At 42.2% G+C, this 18,425-nt stretch overlaps 1 protein-coding gene across 1 annotated transcript in view; it reads right to left on the bottom strand.

Annotated features, from left to right (window-relative positions):
• FAM124A (family with sequence similarity 124 member A) overlaps positions 1-18,211 on the bottom strand; it is a 27,477-nt gene extending 9,266 nt beyond the window's left edge. The window contains exons 1-2 of the mRNA XM_026053303.1: positions 18,153-18,211; positions 17,294-17,354 (exon numbers count right to left, since the gene is read on the bottom strand). Of these exons, the coding sequence (XP_025909088.1) occupies positions 17,294-17,354; positions 18,153-18,211 (120 nt within the window). The remainder of the gene's footprint in view (positions 1-17,293; positions 17,355-18,152) is intronic.
• Between the last annotated feature and the right edge of the window lie 214 nt (positions 18,212-18,425).

Here is an 18,425-nt window from a genome sequence, read left to right as displayed (position 1 = left end):
GAAGGAAGGAAGGAAGGAAGGAAGGAAGGAAGGAAGGAAGGAAGGAAGGAAGGAAGGAAGGAAGGAAGGAAGGAAGGAAGGAAGGAAGGAAGGAAAGAAAGGAAGGAAGGAAGGAAGAAAGGAAGAAAGAAAGAAAAGAAAACTTGGCCAAACAACAAGTTCCATACCTCATACAACACACCCTAGTTAACCATGATTTTTGTGACTGGCTTAAGCCAGTTTAAGACCCCGCTGCTGGCAGCCCCTGCTAAGTGTTTCTGCTGCTTCGCATGTGTTGGCTCTACATGCAAGTTGAAGCAGTTTGCTGAGAGGCTGAAGAGAAGCCTTTGGACAAGAAGCAACCAAGATTGTGCCTTTTGGTTACAGTCAGAACTGATCTGGCTCAAAATATGAATCTGCAGGCAGGGCACTTCTTTGATTCCTCTTGTGCTTTTGCACAAACCATGCTGGTATCATAGGGAGGTGGCAAGGGAGCCAGCAGGAACCAGAGGGAAAGCAGGAGCCCTTCCAAAGCACCTGCTCTCCAGCTAGACTAAGGAAAAAGTGGAATCAAACCCCAGGACATGGTCAAGGGTGAGCATGTTTGCTTCTCCCTGGGCAATCAACAATGTTAGTGTCACAGCAGAGGAGCCGTTTGGATACGATGATGGCAAAAAACTATTTGGGATCTCATCATACTTCTGGCTGGTAGTAGAGCACCATTCAAAGGACCTACCCCTTGTCAGCTGATGGAGATGAGACACAATGACAGGAAACATGCTTTGTGATCAAGGGTTTCTTCTGGCCCACATGGTGGCATCCAGGTATCACCTGGCAAATGYTATATGGATTTCTTTAAAACTACAGAGGCAAGATGCTTTCCCACATGGCCTATCTGCAAATATACGCTATCACAGAACTGAAGCAGCCACTGGACATGCTCTAGGAGGTGGCATGTATAAACWGCCAAGTGAGCCACCTAAAACCAGCTTCCAAAGGGTATTTATTTAAAGGAGTTCAAATCAAAGAAACATACCACAAAAAGGTCCTGCAGAGCTAAAACGAGGAAAACTATTTCTGGCATTGCCAATACAGGGTGTCTTTACTAAATACTSTCTGAAGAGCTTCTGCCTTCACAAATGTGTTGTCATCTGACTCAGTGAATCAAACAGCTTTTCAGCTGTGCTGTTGGAACTAGTGCCTCTGAGCTCTGAGGCAGGAATTGCCATGGGACGATTTTTTTTTCCTTCTCTCTTCGGGCAGATGTCTCAATAAATCTCAGATTTTGTTGATCGCTTTTGTCACTGCACCAGCTGAACTTGGCACGTCAACATCTTCGGGTAAATCTTTGCTTGGGATGACAAGCCCACTGAACTCCTAGATCCTCATGGGACAGCAGCAGCACTTTCACAAGGGGAAATACAATCCACATCACCCACTAATCCAGTTTAATTTTTTCTCAAATCTTTCCAGTAGTTTTTTATTAGAATTGCACTCCATTGAGCATTTCTCAAGGCACAACAAATGCAGAGCTTTGGCAACTCTGGTCTAGTAACTGTTTAGGGTACATTTAGGGTACACCCTCTTTGATTCAGAAATCCCAAGAAAGCAAGAAGCAGGAAGTAATTTAGCCATGCAACCCACATTCTGCATGTGCTAAATAATCCCAGTGAAACTCTTATTTTAATACAGAACAAGAAATACTGGATTACTGCATTAAACAGGAACTTCAGTCTTTACAAGGGGAAGGGTATGCTTGTGATTTAGGCCACACACTTGAAGTGACATACAAACTAATCTAGATTTAATTATTGCATTACATGTGTCTGTGCATCAGCTCTTTTGTATGTTCTCTTTCTGGCTGCAGACCATTTTTAATCATGTATGTAAAGACACGTGTTTCCTCTCTTATCTTTATGCTTCTAGACAACCACATAAAGTAAGACCAAACTCAAAAAGGAATCTCCCCACTTGCACTGGCTCCTAAGCTCAGCTTCTACAAAGACAGAAGTGCAAGTAACTTATTTGTAGCTTCCAGTCAATGGTACTGCGCAGTAGTGGTAACTCCATGTAGTATCTGACATAAACAAGGCTCCATGTGCACCTGCTGAAATAGCACAGTCGTCACCTGCCTGTGCTTGTGGTTGAGGCTGGGATGTTTGCGGATCTCAAAGGAGGTGCTGTGTGGTCGCATATATCATTGCCAAACAGGAAGAGGATGATTAAAAATTATGCAGCTGAGAGGACTGATAAAATACTGAAGATCATCAGAGTCTGTTGATCTTGCTCAGGGCAGATGATTCAAACTGAGAGATGGGAAATTCCTTTTAAAAATAAGAAAAAGCTTTTTTACTGCGAGRGTGGTTGAACACTGGAGCAGGTTGTCCGGAGAGGTTGCAGAGTCTCTGTYCTTGGAGATACCCAAAATCCAACAGGACACAGTCCTGGGCAACCTTCTCTATCTGACCCTACTTCAGCAAGGAGSCTGGATCAAATTATCTCCAGAAGTCCCTTCCAAACTCAGCCACTTTGTGGTTCACTGCTAGACATTTTATCCTGCATGCAAGCGTATGCTCTTTCATTRCAGAGGAATTTGGTGATGAGCAGTTACATAAGCCCATTCTGCAGAGCTGGCAGCCTGTGGCAGTGACGTTTTGCTTGGTGACACGGCCGCCGTGGGAGGCAGCACTGCCCTTTACCACTAGCACCATGGCACTAGCCAGGCGAGACGTGCAGGGGATGCTCACTGTGTCCTCAGGAGAGGACACCTCTGATGTCACCCCACTATAAAGCACCTGAGTTGGTAACACTCATGAATGCAGCAGGTCATTCTACATGATTTGGGCCCCATTTTTATTACATTTTAATTAGTCTTCATTTTATAATAATATCTTCTGGAAATGCAACCTGATGCTGGCAAGCCCGCTGTAAACTGGTTTTACAATTATATCTACTATAGTCTCTTGCCAGCCGTTGTAAACGCATCTAGATCTCTGTGGAAATGAGAAACAATTTACTATGATGGGCTTTTGTGTTGCAGTCAAGAATATAACTATACCTTTATATTTATTAATGGTGTTAGTTGGAAAAATAGATTATATAACCCTAGTCCAGCAGCGCTCAAGACAAAATTGGTTTGAACTAACCAAGCTTAAAGTGAACAATTGTTACACAAAAATTTACTTCTGTAACGGATTTTTAAAGTAATAAAATAAAACAAAACAAATATATCTAACCCAACCCCTTCTGCTCCTGGCTAGCTTTGAGCACCTTTGATTGTTTAATGAAGGCAACAGCATTTGGAAATGACATGAGTAAATGGAAGCCATTTCTATTGTTAGTGGCTTCCCATAAATCTGGGTACTGTTGTAGCTGCTTCTTCTCTAGCTCCCCTTATCTCTACAACCAGGAAGGCCAAATCTATTGTCTTTAGTGAAAATCTCCATTACTAGAGAATAAAGAAAAAAAGAACCCACTGGAATTATTCTGCAGTGCCCATTTTGACAACTGTGATTACTCAGTCTCTGAGTGCTTGGCAATAAAAATACTTAAGGATGAGTGCTGGGAAAACATGTGCAGATACTTTGCTTTCCTGTCCAAAAGACTAGAACTTGCATTTTCTTTGTTTTGAGGTTATTTTTTCTCTTCACGTTCCTTCCAACTATAGTTGCAACATAAGAACTGGAATAGCGAAGAGTAAGATTCCTGCCAAGTGACATCAAGAACTGGAGGTCATGGTCAGGAGATGAGTATATTTACATTAATATATATTTATGTATGTGTGTGTGGCTCTGAGCAGTGATGGAAAGATGGCCTAGTACTGATTGCTTGCAGTCTATCTGACCGACCACAGCTTTTGCTAGATCCTCAAAATGCAAGTGCATGCAAATACTTAATTTCTAGTGGCAGTGTTAATACTGGGTGCAACTGCCTGAGCTCATAGCAGGGTCCAAAGTAAGGAAAAATTGCTCAAAATGAAAGCAGAGAAGTAGAGAATTGAGTCATCAAAGGAGCACACACAAACACAACTTGAAGAAACCACAGTGTTTTACCTCAAATTCAATCCATCTTTTGGATCACTTTTTTTTTTTTTTTTCTTCCTTTTTTCTATCTAAATATCATCCCCTGATTCATCGACTTTAATGAGAATTACCAGGTGTCCAAATAAGACTGGGAATATATCTGGAAGGACAAGAAAGTTGATGAGGGCATGACATCTTGGACCCATCTTGGGTCTCCTACTCTGGAGGTCTTCCAAACCCGCCTGGATGCCACCCTGTGCCACATGCTGTAGGTGTGCCTGCTTGAGCAGGAAGGTTGGACTAGATGATCTCTAGAGGTCCCTTCCAACCTTAAATATTCTGTGAATCTGTGAAAATAACTGCTCAATAAATGTTGAAAAAAAAAAAAAAAAGCTTTGTAACTTAGATCACTGCAAACCTGCCCAAAGAAAACACCCTATACTTGATTTTTAAAAAAAACCAGCACAAGGGTGAGATTCCATGGGTTAGGAAGTATGTGCACCATGGAAATAATATTTTAATATCCCACCTCCCAGGTTTGTAGTCAAAGAATACAAACAATTTAAAAAGTGGGGAAGCTCTGAATCGTTCCCCAGCTGCTAAATGAAAGGCAGGGGAGCAGGGGAGCTGGGGAAGGTGAATTACGTGCGTTTCAGCTGTAAAGCAGGGCAGAAGCWCAGCTCAAACCGCATGCTGCTACTCTGTTTCACTCTATCTCAGGCTCCAGTCCTAACAGATATTTCAAATGTTACAAAAATCACAAAAATCTTGTTCCAAATTATTCACTTCTGATCTGAGTCTTTCTGAACACACACTACTACAAATGCAAAGCCTCRGCAGAAGAAGAAAACAGGAAACAAACATTTTCCATCAAAACTTGTCCTCTTTGAAAATCATCCCTGAAAAATACAGCTCCAAACAACTAGAAGATAATTAAAATGGCAGTGAGCAGAGAATGTTGCTATTGTGCTGCCCTGCCTAATTAATTACTTCTTTGTAATTCCAAATGTCTGTATCCAAATGTCTCCTATGGCCTTTAGATTTTGTGGTAGATACTAGGCACTTCAGCCAAGGGTTCCCTCTGTGTATATAAACAGTCTAGTGCAATCGCCTCTCATATGCCAGTTGAGATGCCCAGTGATAACTGAAAACAGTAGTGGGAAATATGAATAGAAATAAGTTAATTACAATTCTTGATTAACACTGGGCAGACCAAAGGGCACAACCTCTTAGTAAGAAACACAATCAGGCAAAGAAGAAAGGAGAAGTGGGCTAGATACAGAATTTGGGACATTTTTTCCATGCCACCCCATGCCAAACCCTTCAAAGCTGTAAACCAAGCACCTTGTGGAGAGGTTTGCTTGGCCTGTTCACTGTCACCTCAGCAACAGCCAGAGCAGGCAGGGCAGATGAATAACTGCATTCTCTTGGAAAAAAAAGAGACAAAAACTCTGCAAACTTTGGTACTCTTTCCTGAAGTAATTTGCTGCAAGCGTTAGATGAATGCTGTGGCCAAGGAGCTTTTTGTGGTTAGCCAGAACTGGCCCATAAGAGGAGAGAATAAAAGAACTGAAAWGTGGCATGGAAGCAAAGGGCCAGCAAACCCAGCAGCCTGGCCTTTGAGCAGCTGAAGCATTACATACATTTCCCCCAACATTTGACGTGGTTAGGCGGAAAAAAAGTCCTAAAACTCAAGTGCATGTGGCTGTCATGCAGCAGTCAGTGAGATTTTGCTTCTGACTTTATAGGCAGCGCTCTCGTCCCCTAGGTTGAGGGCTCCTAAATGCACTTGCACTAGTGCAAGGTCCTGGAACTTGTCATGTAGGAATMTCTCCCTAGTTCACCTGCCAACTCTTTCCATTCCTTTTCTTTAGCATGTCTGCAGGAAGCCTTTGGCCAGGAGAGTTCATCCAGAAAAGAACCAGACCGAGTGGTTTATGCATTATTCAAGTGTGAAACCTGAGCCTCTTTRGTACCCAAGAGGAAAACTTTGGCAAAACCAAAATAGTCTTTAATCCTCCTGCCTTAGATAAATTCCCCTTCCTATGAAGTAGGCCGCAGAAGAGGCAGCTGTAGATAATAGAGATTCTCTTTTTAATTTATGATAACTTATTTTATATTAAATTTGGATCCAACAGAACCATTGACTAGAATGCTTTCTGTACTTAAGAGCAATTTCTRAATCATTTTTTCTCTGAAGAACTTAAAATGGCCAAATAATGGGGTTCTTTGATATCTCTCCTCAATTATCTTATTTTCTCCAAATATTTTCAAAGACACTGCGCACCCCGTGCCCGCCAGTCTCTGGGATGAAAGCAATTCTCYGTCTCTTCAGTTCTTTCCTGTGAATGTTATTGTTGCTTCTGCACTGTCTGACCAAAGTGACCACAGAAAACGCAAAGTTAAATATTGCTACTTGTGAAGCTGTATCAGTGTAATTTGCCTTGGAAGCAGAAAAGAGAGAGAAAGAGACAGTCCTGTCTCCTGAACTTTTGTGTCCTTGCTGGAATGATACTGCATCTTCATACTGACAGGCGACTGTTGTTGAAATGTAGCTTAAACTCCCACATGTTCTCGACACTTTCGGTCAGTAAGACGGTAAGSTGACCAGAATCAACGTGACAAACTGGAGGTGGCATCTAACTTAAAATCACCTAGATAGCTAATTCAATAAAGAATTACAAAATTGATTTGTTACCTTTATTTATAAGCAGCACAGCAGTCGCACAAAGTTGATAATTTATCAAAATTAACTTATAAATGAGAAACATTTGACTTTAAGCCTTGTCTTGTGACTCTCTTACTGGACAAATACCTAGAAATCACTGCCCAAACTGTGAGAGGAGCTGGCACATATTCACTGACCTATCTCCAAAAACTGATCTGGGAAGGCGGAGGTTACACACACATTGGGTAGCCACCCAAATATTCTAAATCCTTTTACTATCATGGAAAAGGTTGGTTGAATCAATTTTGCCTCCAAATTATTTCAAGGATTATAGCTGCCAGCAGGAAACCAGAAATATTTAAACTACAAGATTTAGCAAAATGCTACACTGAATTCTTTCTGAAACACACACACACAAGGCAGAAAATAGACAGCAAGGTCCCTACCAGCCACACTGACTCAGGACACAGGCATTAAGAATCCTGTCTGATTCAACTCTTGTTGAAATCAATAGAAGTCCTCCAGTGAAATCCAATTTTCATGGTGATTAAAGATCCAGATTATAAAACATGATTTGTTATCTCTGAATTTTTGACCTACCTGCATTGGATAAACAAAATTCATGCCTATGGGTGAATCAGGGAGACAGGTATCACCGCACACCTTTGTATGAGAATTTCTAGTAATTGTGCTTGAATAAGCACTATGAAAATGGCTGGAGTAGGGAGACGGCAGACTGAAAAAGCAAAYTGTGAAATTCCTGATTATAGAAGTTAAAAAAAAGAAAGTAATATTGCATTAGCAAAAAGAAAAAAGGCAAAAAAAAAAAAACCTCAAACACACATATAGTAGATTTCATCTTTTACTTGCTGGTTATCTTACCATAAATAAATGTTTTATGATAAATATCTAGAAAGGTTGGACACTCTGCAGTCTTTACAACTGAAAAACATGTCTCATAGCATTAGCTCCCAAGAGCTTCCTTGGCCTCAGCTCACAGTGAGCTCAATCATTTCCATGGCCCCAGCTGTAATGACATTGATCATTACAGACAGCRGATTTCACACCAGACATGTTTACAAGTTTTGTTCTCCTTTTGTCCTGCATTCTCGTAAGCACTAATATTTGACTAGTATTTAACTTTACACACAGCTCTCAGCTTGGCCATAAACATCCAATTTATATATTATTTCTAGACATAGTCTCAGGAAGAGCAGGAATTTGTCAATGCAAAGAGTTTTACTGGTTCAAGGGGAACACCAGGGTCTTTTGCTGAAAGGTGACAAGAGGTAGTGCAGCTGGGAGTGCTGTTCAGCCCCCCACTGACTTGTGCTATTTAGACACATCCTTCTGAAGAGAATCTTCCCTGCTAGGGATTTCTAATGTCCTCCACCCTCTTTTCCCACTCCTCGGAGCTCCTCTTTTGGGAGTTAATTTGGCCCTTCCCCTCCCTCCCATCCATCCTTCGGAAGGGGACCAGATCCATAAAGAATTATAGTGTCCATTTGTCATTGCTTGTAAATAAGAGACTTACCTCACCGATTCCCGCGGCAATCTCCATCAAATCCACGACACGAGGACAAGATCACTTCAGCAGGAACCATTACAGCAGTGCCAATGTTTTTTTTTCCACCTAAGAACTAWTTTCTCACTTAAAAACTAACTTCAGTTAAAAATGATTAGCTGAGAAGGTTTTGAAATCTTATGAGAGACGTGTCAGGCAAAGCTCCTATTTTCTTCTTAAGGAAAAAGGTTCAAGTGACCATACTCTGTTTGTCATTGCCTTCTCTTCTCCAACCAAGTAACTGCTGAACCATCTGCCAACTTCAACAGAACTGACAAAAGGGTAAAGATTTCAAAGATAACTAGGTTTTTATGAACTTCAAAAAAGCAAACTGTGTAAAAAAATACAAATGTGTGTTTGCCACAGAGGRAAAAAGTTCACACAGAAGCCTATCACTTTGTTAAATGTTATAGAAACCATCCAGGAACAAACAACGGGAAAGAAGACTTCAAAAATGCTGCCGTTCATGGAACAACTATTGACTTTACTTTTTCTGCCTCACTCTTTAAACGTACCACAGTACGGTTGTATTTTGTAATAAACAAAGATAAAGAGACTCAGTACTTACACTCATGAAAAAACTGTACATTTCTCCCACTAACATTAAGCTGATGTTAATAAATAGTAGCTATAGAAAAAAGAGGGTGACATTCAATTATTTAAATTCTCAAAATTATACTCACTGCTCGTAGAAGACATACGGCTATATTCCGACCTGCAAGACAAAGATTTTGGTTAAACAGGGCTAGGTATCTCAAAGATAATCAAAAATGTAACAAATAAAATCTACAYTGCATATTAAAATAGTTTAGAGCCACAGTTAGAGTCAGTATTATTTTGATACTAAGAGAATAACTGGAACTGGTTTTGAACATGGTTCAAAAAAAATGTCATCTTGTGAAAATAAAAGTAGATATAGATAAAAGCATCTATATAGACTAGAGCAGAGCAAATAATAGGTTTTAACTAAGGATGGTAGGAAGCTTTCTATGCCACCAACCCTGGGCAAAAAGTTAGAGCTCACAAGGCTCTCTAACAAGGAAAGAAATAGGCTGTTTTGAGCACAGGTTTAGAGCTGAAGTCTGCCAGATTTTGACCCCTTCCCCATCTTCCTCCTCTTATATCCTCTGAAAGCTGCTTTGCAGCTAATCTTTTTTAAGACAATTCTATATAGAGCTCTTGCTCTTTAGACACAACTGATAGAGAAGCTAAAAAATGAGCACTGAAATGTGAACATTTACATTATTCAATTTTTATTTAAATTATGAATGATTGTGCTTTAGGAAATCCTTTTTCTCTTCAGGTCATTTCTCAGCAAAACCACAAGGCAGATTCTACTTTAGTGTCTGCTGGAATATCCATGCCAGTACTGCCCTTGGTTTTGCAGCTGCATATAACGCCAAACTTCTGAAAAAACAGCTCTGGATCAATTTATACTTACAAATATGGCCCATTTATGCCCTAAGATTCAGAAATAGTAGGGTAAAAAGAATATGCCAACATGGAATGTATTTTTTATTTCATTTCCATTTGTGAGGCCCTACACAGGACTTATGAGGGCTTTGTGTTGGAGCTCACAACCACACATCATCAACTCCAGCACTCTCTGGGTCTCCCAAATAAAGCCCTTTCTCTAGAGCTCYCTGCCACAATTGACTTCTTGCACCTATGCCCTGGAATGCCCTGAACGGAGCAGGAAAACTGCTCAGGGAGCCATAACACAGTGCTTGGCTTCAAAGCAAAGTGCTTGGTTTATATAAACAAGTGCAACAAGCTTGTAATATCTCTTGAAATGAAAAAAAACATGTGAACCTGGACTCCTAGGGTATTGATCTGGAAACAGATACCACGTAGGCATATTCCCAAGATAGCCTCATACTTCATGCTCTCTGGCATGCACGGGAATAAGGACCATAAACTCCACATATTCATCACGACTCCTTTAGATTTTAATATAAAGAAAAAAAGCAATTACTGTCATCCTAGTATTTCRTAACCCTCCCTCTGGCATGCAGCCTCCTGAGGGGCAGATGCTAAAGACTCAGGCTTAGGTGAGAAAGAGGACAGGATTGGAGGAAAAGGATTTCCTCCAATTCTTCTCGCTCATCCAACTTAACCAATTGCAGGTGGCAAAACTGACATTTTAACATCACTAGTGGCAAAAGATACCCAGCAATGTCACCAGGTCCCTCTGAAGGACCTGTGCAGTGCTGGGGAGGAGAGGGGCCAACAGGGGCTTGCAACTCCCTCTATGTACCACGGAGTGCACCATAAAACCACACGGTATTTCCTCCAGCTGGTCATGTTGGCATCACTTGGCAGCCCCCATATTTGAGATGGTGTTAAAACTGCAGAACATGTCACTCTTCACAAGGCCAGAGGCAAGCAACACACATCCAGCTGCCTCTGAGCAATCCRAGCAATAATTCAGTTAGACTTCTGTTTGAGAACAGCCAAAGGCTGCCCTTCAATGTGTCTGTGTGTAGCAGCTGGTGGCTAATTTATTACAAATCTACATTGCTTACATTTTAGATAGAAGTGAGACAACATTTTGTCTTTTGCTTGCTGGGAGCAAGCACAGCCTTCTAGCACTTCACACTGTTATTTTATTGTCCCTGGGTGCTGCAGGCACGTTACAGGACACGGGGAATTAATGAGTCCTGAACCACAGAGCTGACATTCTCCATAGAGGCAGCACATGAAAAATGAGACAAGAGGACAAATAAAAAGCTGAGGAGCAAGAAAGGAGGAGGCAGCCGTGTGCTCAGAGACTAATTATGCAGACACATTTTAACGGGCTTTAATTACTTTTGCTGTAACTCTAATATGGTTCAGGCTAATAATTGACGTTTGTTGTCTAAACGACATGCAAAGAATAATTAAAAAAAAACTAATAATTAAGCTCAAAGGCTGATGCTAACCTTACATTCCTAAAGGAGGACTGTACTCTCCCGAAGCTCCCTCTACAGTTARTGAGCAAGGAGGGAAGAAGCCTGCAGAATCACAGACTGGTTGAGTTTGGAAGGGACCTCTGGAGATCATTTAGTTCAACCTTCCTGTTCCAGCAGGGACACCCAGGGCACRGGGCACAGCATGGCATCCAAGTGGGTTTCGAAGACCTCCAGAGAAGGAGACTCTACARCCTCCCTGGGCAGTCTGTTCCAGGGCTCTGTCACCCTCGCAGTAAAGAAGTTCTTCCTCACATGGAAATGGAACTTTCTGTATTGCACCTTGCATCCATTGACCCTTGTCCTGTCACTGGCCACCACTGAGAAGAGCTTGGCCCCTTCCTCCCTACATTCCCCCTTCATGAACTTAGACATGTTAATCAGATCCCCTCTCAGCCTTCTCTTCTCCAAGCTAAACAGGCCCAACTCACTCAGTCTCTCCTCGTACGAAACATGTTCCAGTCCCTTAATCACCTTTGTTGCCCTACAGAAAGCACACTCCAAATCCGGCTTCCTTGGTTACAAGCCTAAAACGGAATGGCAAGATTATGCATCTCTGTGGACTCTCARTGGCAACCCAGATGACTTTTAGTCCACTGATTCCTTCCTTTTCTTAAGGTTTGTGCTGAATGTAGTCCTTTGAATAAAAATGACAGTATTAATAAAATGCATGACATCTCCAAAATATTAGCCAATAATTACAATTGCTTACAATAAATAAATGCACAATTTTTGCTTCTTTCTCATAGYCAACTATTTAAGATATTTGAATCTTAAGTTCCAGGCTCTTTTAAGCTTTTCACATTACTGYACCCAAGAAATGTTACACTTGACATGGTCATGCATTAGCAAAACAAAATACAGAAATGAACAACTTCAGCATCACATAGGTCTCTGGATACTAAGCTTTCTCTGCATACACTTCTATCAGTTCCCTTGGGAGATGATTCTCTCCTTAGGATAATTAAACAGCAAAGCACTCGATGACTTCAGCGGTGAAAGACTGGGGCCAAACTGCTCACGGGTTCCAAGGTAATTATGCAGTTCTGCAGCAGGCTATTTCCTCTGTGCTACTAGTAGATATTACATTATAGATAAAAGGAAAAAGACATTTTGGGCAAAATCTGAACATATGGAGGACTGCTCTCTTTGCAGACACATGAGGAAAAAGAATGATCAAAAAGGGTATCGAAGCAGTGTGGGGGATATTAACAGGAGGGCTCCTTGATCAGTCAAAAGATACTTCAGTCTGTAAAGAGTTCATGAATGGTCACAGCCCACCAGCAAAGACGGGCTGTGAACATGGCAAGAAACATTCAAATAGGGATGTGGAAGTTTGACAGAAATGTGGGACGTCGGCTCCCAGTGCGGGTGAGGACCAGGGTGGTACGTTACTGTGGGTGTTAGCCCTCGTGAGCACAAAGGAACCAGAGCAGTTCCCTCATGCTCTTCTCACTGCTGAGTGGTGATCTATAGCCCCAAATGACCCGAGAAGGAAAAATATTCTACGGAGCACTAACAAGTAGCTGTTAGTACAATTTGCAAGTATTAAGATACCTAAAATATACTGCAAATCCCTACKTTTTTTAGTCAAGAATCACTGCTACCTTGCATCTCTTTGACTTAAAGAAGSATCATAACTACATTGGGTGGTTCTGTGCTTGGGTTCCTTAGGCTTACTGATCAATCACAACCCAGTATCACAGTAACCTGGTTATGCTGGTGACACCTACAGTAACTGTCTGGGGCTGAGGCCAAAAGCCATGAAACAGCCTGGGCCATTAAAGTCTTTGGACTTCATAAGGAGACYGTTTGCATCCGGTCTTCTGGAAACAGCCACTGGCCCATAGTAAAACACACCTAGGAATTTGGGGAAAAGAACTGGTGGGCCTGGCCAAACTGAAGTGCTCTGTTCAGTGCACTGATAGACATATAAACAGATTTTCTCAGCCAAACACTATCTCCACAAGGCACATTGCTGTGCAAAATGAACTTGAGACAAGTCTCTCAAGTTATTTCTAACACAATGCTCCATGAYGATACGTCCAGGGTCCCCATTGCCAGAACTCCTTATTCTCCCAGAAAAAAACAGAATTCTGTATAGTTCACTAGATCTTCTGTTGCCTGCATCTTTGGCTTGCCTAGGACTGATGGTATGGCACCTGTTATAGCACACTTCTTCCCTGCCTTCTATATCTAGAAATAATTGTTTCATCTAAGAGTTATATTTAACAGCTTCTCTGCTTTCCTTCCCCAAAGAAAGTGTCCTACAGAGCACATGGAGGGTCTTTTAGCTGAAGCACAGTGTGCTAGTCAGGAGAGTTAAATTTGTAGTTCTGTCACATGATTCTTCTCTCCATATTCCTGTGGGTTGGATTACAATCTGTTTCACTGATGTAAATCCAAAGCAAGTCCACTACCTTCACTACCCTTGTCCTTCTAAAGACACCTGCAGTGAAATAACTTAAGAGCATCTTGTCTCGAAACAAGTTGCTCTAAATTTCTAGTAGAACGTGTGACTGAAATCTGAGGACAGACTCCTAGGCCTCAGTTGTAACTACCATACTGGGGAGCTTATTAACAACAACAGTGCTTGAGGCCCCAGGGAGAGACCTCAACACATCACGACARGGCGTCATTTACAACCTTCCAAATGTATCTGATCAAGCAGGTGCCTTTGCACCTCGTTCACTACTTGGCACACAGCAGTGTCCAGGGGCATGGATGCATCAGCTAACACATCAGGGCATCCAAAGCACTAGGTAACCCTCCCTATCCACCGAGGGCCCTGGAGCTCTTAACTAACCATGGAAGAAACCTAAAAGATTCACTAAAACCAAACGCTCAGCTTTCCCTCAGCTAGCAGACATGAAGTTTATTCCCTCTGGATCTGAACCAGCTCTCCTGGCCAACAAGATGCTCTTTAAAGCCTACTTACATGTTGCTTTCAGTGCCTGGCTCGAGCGTAACACTGGCCTCTGCCAGGAATTCACTCAAAGAATTGAATCATCCACCTATCACATCTGATTAGAAACAGTGGYTCAATGTCAACTTGTGACAAAAAGCTCAATTTTTTATTATTTGGATGTCAAATCACAGACAAATTTTAAATCTTGACATGTCCAGAGTGATGGATAGATATATAGAAAGTTAACRTCTCAGCAAAAAGAGAAGAAACTCCAAGGCTGCCTTAATGCCCTAAATAGGGTTCAGCAGCAGTAGTTTGTATTCCCCAATTTCACATAAACAGAAGCAATATGTGACAAGTGCCTGGTGTCTAATACTGAGGGACTATCACACAAATGACAAAGTGATAAAAACTGAATCCCTTCAAGCTACAAGGATGAAACAATAGCAAGAGAAAAAAATAATGAAACAAAAGATCATTTAAAGCAGTCTATACATGAATTAATATTTTTAAGTGGRTAGTAAGCAGTGTTCTTTTCTATAGACTATTTTGACTTCAATTAATATCTGTATTCTTCTATTTTAGAACCTCACAGTTTACAGAACTGTAACAAAGAAAGGATTTTTTTTTAAACCATTTCAACAGGTAAAAAGCCCATCCACTTTTCAACAAGTGAACAGGCTGAAGTAACTCTGGTGACCTATCCAGGCTCTCACTGGTAGCTACAGCACAATCAAAGATCAACATAAGCTCCATAGAAATTAACTTAGGGAACTGACAACCACTGGAGGAAGAGAAGGGATGGAACAATCCCCCTCAACTATTAACTGCAAACAAACAGAAAGGAATTTCCTTAATATAGGCTAACAATTAACTGCTGCAAAGTGCAGAGCGTTCCTAAGCATCAAATATCTCTTGATTCTCCATTCTGAAATGGAACTCTCTATATAGCTGGACTATTTCTTGGCACTTAGGGGCTACAAAATAAATATTATAATTTGCCTTCTTGCTAAAATTGGTCAAAATACTAAGCAATCAAGTACTAGAGAATTTGGTTTGCATGACAGAAACCTAAATACAGAGCTTTTATTTAACTTATGCAGGAAAAAAGTAGTTCAATAGTGTCTCCCCACTTCCTCCAAAAATATGATGAATTCTTTTAAATGTAAGTGGAAAAGCCTCTAATTTGCTATTTCAARTAATTTTGAAATAGAGCATATTTTGAAATAGAGAGAGAGCATTCCTATAGAACAAATCCTGAAACACTGGGAGCCAGACCCAAACACAATTGCAGAATCAAAATGTAAAGCTTTATGTCTCAGAAACTACACAATTTCCTCATTCATTTTGCTTCACTCCGGATTCCATTTGTGAATGCAATGAATTCAGCTCACACTTCACCAGTGGCAGCAAGAATCTGGCCAATGTTTCAAAATTATATAACAAACAACTTCTATTTTTTTTTTGAAGTTTATGTCAGCTTGAACATTTCAGCCTCAGAGATATGGAATGACACAGAAAACTGCTATGCTGTTTGRAGTAGGGATAGCAAATTAAAGTACGTATGGTTTGTAAAAATAAATAAATAAATAAACAAGAATACTTGAAAATGCCCATTTCTACAATTCTTWCACTTAAGCTTTTTAGCATTTTTCATTATAATTTATATACAACCAATAATTTATCTACAGTTCTTTAAACATATACTCCTCCTTCCTTAATTTTTTTCTTCCACGTTTTTACTTGTTTACTTTCTAATCCAAGAAAAACAAACAAACAAACAAAAACCAAGTTCTTATTCCTAGAAGACTGAATTTTAAGGTACAAAAAAATCACTGATTGAATTATTATCACATAGCTCTCCACTAAAAGATTTTAGTAACAGATGAAACCAGGGGTTATTTTGAGCAAAAAGTCACAGATAAATTTCCCAAGAAAATGCACAGTGTACAGGCAGCATCCCTAGGACCAGAGTTAGTGAAACTCTTTCAAATCCCATTAATAAACAGTCAATATAAATTGTTATTCCTTTTATTGCGGTATTTGATAACACCACCTCAATCTATTCTTAATGGATTCTGTAACTTAAACCACACTRTTGTTGTTCTGCAGCCTCTTTGCCCTTTCTACCTACTGGGGCAACTGCAGGAATATGAAGGTATCTTCTAAAGGATTGTGTGGATGGTTTTAAAACTGTAACTSATCATTTCTGAAGCAGAGCTTTACCTGCTCTGCAGCTAGAAACCACAGCAAAGCCTTAAGAAACCATGCCATTTGAAGCATTTAATGTTTTAGATTTACTAGTTGCTTTAAACAGTTTTAATGCTACGGATTCTGTCTAAGAGCTCACGCATCAGCACATACCATCACCAGGATGACACTGGCTCGCAGTGCCTGGATTTGCTGTATAGCCACTATACATTACTGTTACACTTGATGTCAAACTCCTCCTGAGCTGCTTTGACAGTTGTCTCTCCTAATACCCAGGGCATTCACAGAACAATGGCTCAACTTCAAAACGTTTTTTTTTTTAACCGTAGGGTAACTGGAGAGCAAAAGAAAGCAGTTCAGTTCAGCAAGGGCTATTATTGGATATAGATAAAGGGCAGATCTTTACTACAAGTAAATGCAAATGCTGTGAACAGTTGGTTTGGTGAGAAAACTGAAATATAAACATTGTGAAACAGACACACCCATCATGTTTATCATACTAAAATAGTTGCTAAATAGAATGAAAAATATCAATGTAGCAGTCTTTTTGTTGTTGTTGTTGTTTCTCCCAAAATAAACTTCAGGGAAAAACACTACAGCTATTGATGACCATACATCATGATTAAAATTCCTCCAGCAGCCTGTTCCACTAAACTCCTTCTTTCAGTGACAAGTCTACAATGAAGATGCATCATAAAATCATCAGCTTTAACACCTCYTGGGTGCCAGACATAAGCAGCTGTCTTGCTGATCACTAAGGTCTAACTGAAGGATAATGTCACCATCTGGGTCAAATCCTTCCGAGTGCCCCTCCCAGCAAAAGGCAGGTTTTCCTATTCCCGATAAGCTCAGCAAATTAAGAGTGACTTGACCCATCAGGGATTTTTCCTTGGAGCTTTCAGCCAGCCATGAATTCACTGACTATTCTATCCAAACTTCCCAAAGCTAAAAAGCTCTTGTCCCAACAACTAGGAAGGGGCTCAAGATGTTTACCTTTATGCTGATGTCATGCACACAAGAAGTAAGAGATTCACCCATAGGTGTTTCTAAAATACTGCAATAATTTATAGTGAAAGGAAAAGAAATCTACAACTTTTGAAAAGACAGAACATATGAAGTTGCATAATGGAAYGGATGATTCCATTTTCATCTAAAACTCATAAAAAGACTCTAATATTGCTGCTTCAGTTTGGGTGCAGTGCCACCCCTTTGCAACCAAGGGTCACTTTTACAGCCCTGCTCTGCTCTCGGTGCCCTATTCGAGCAGTGTACCCTGTCACCACCCCCTGACTGTCACCGCTTTTACTCGCATTAGCTCGAGATCAGGGTGCGCTCTTCACAGCAGGTGAAGCCCTCCTCGACCCCCGCACCGCACTTACGGGTTGAACTGTCGCTCTCGTTGCCTTTTTGGCCTCCCTTACGGGTAGGGGAGCCCCAGGAGAGCTCGGCCGGTCGCTGCGGCGGGACTCGGCGGAGCAGCCACCCCGTCCCGGGCTGCTGCAAGCCTGGCCGACCCCTGCGGCTCCCTGCTGGGGCTCCCCAGCAGCCAGCCCGCGGTTCCCGCACCAAGGCAGGCTGGCGCGGGCGCCTCCCGCCCTCGCATCCCCGCTCAACAACAAGTGCTCCGGCGGGACGGGGCAAACGCAAGCGGTGAGCGCGGCGCCGCGGGGCCTGCGAGGCGCCCTGCGGACACGGCTCCCGCCGCGGCATCGCGCGGCAGGAGGAGCAGGACGAGGAGMGGGGGGCATCGCGCAGCCCCCGGGCAGGAGGATGGCGAGGCGGGCGCGGCCGCCGCGCACAGAAGCCCGCGGAGCCGCAAGCGCCGGCGGCGGCCGCGGGGGAAGCGACTCACCCGCCCGTCTCGGCTCCCGAGTCCACGCAGTCATCCTCGCCGCCCGCCTTCCTCTCCATGGCGCCGTCAGGGCTCCATGCCGGCCGGGGCCGCCTCTCCCGCGCGCCGCCGCTGCGGCCCGGCCTCCTGCGGCGGGGCGGGGCGGGGCGGGGCGCGCCGGCCGTTAACGGCTCTTAACGGTCGCGGAGGCGGCTGCCGCCTCAGCGGGGTCCAAATGCTGCCGCCCTGGGTTCCAGCCGCCGCCAGAAACTCCTCGCGGCTCATCGACTGCCA

Source organism: Nothoprocta perdicaria, unplaced genomic scaffold (assembly GCF_003342845.1).
Source record: "Nothoprocta perdicaria isolate Ctin4 unplaced genomic scaffold, notPer1 scaffold_98, whole genome shotgun sequence".
Lineage (NCBI taxonomy): Eukaryota > Metazoa > Chordata > Aves > Tinamiformes > Tinamidae > Nothoprocta > Nothoprocta perdicaria.
This window is presented reverse-complemented; position numbering and strand designations above follow the sequence as displayed.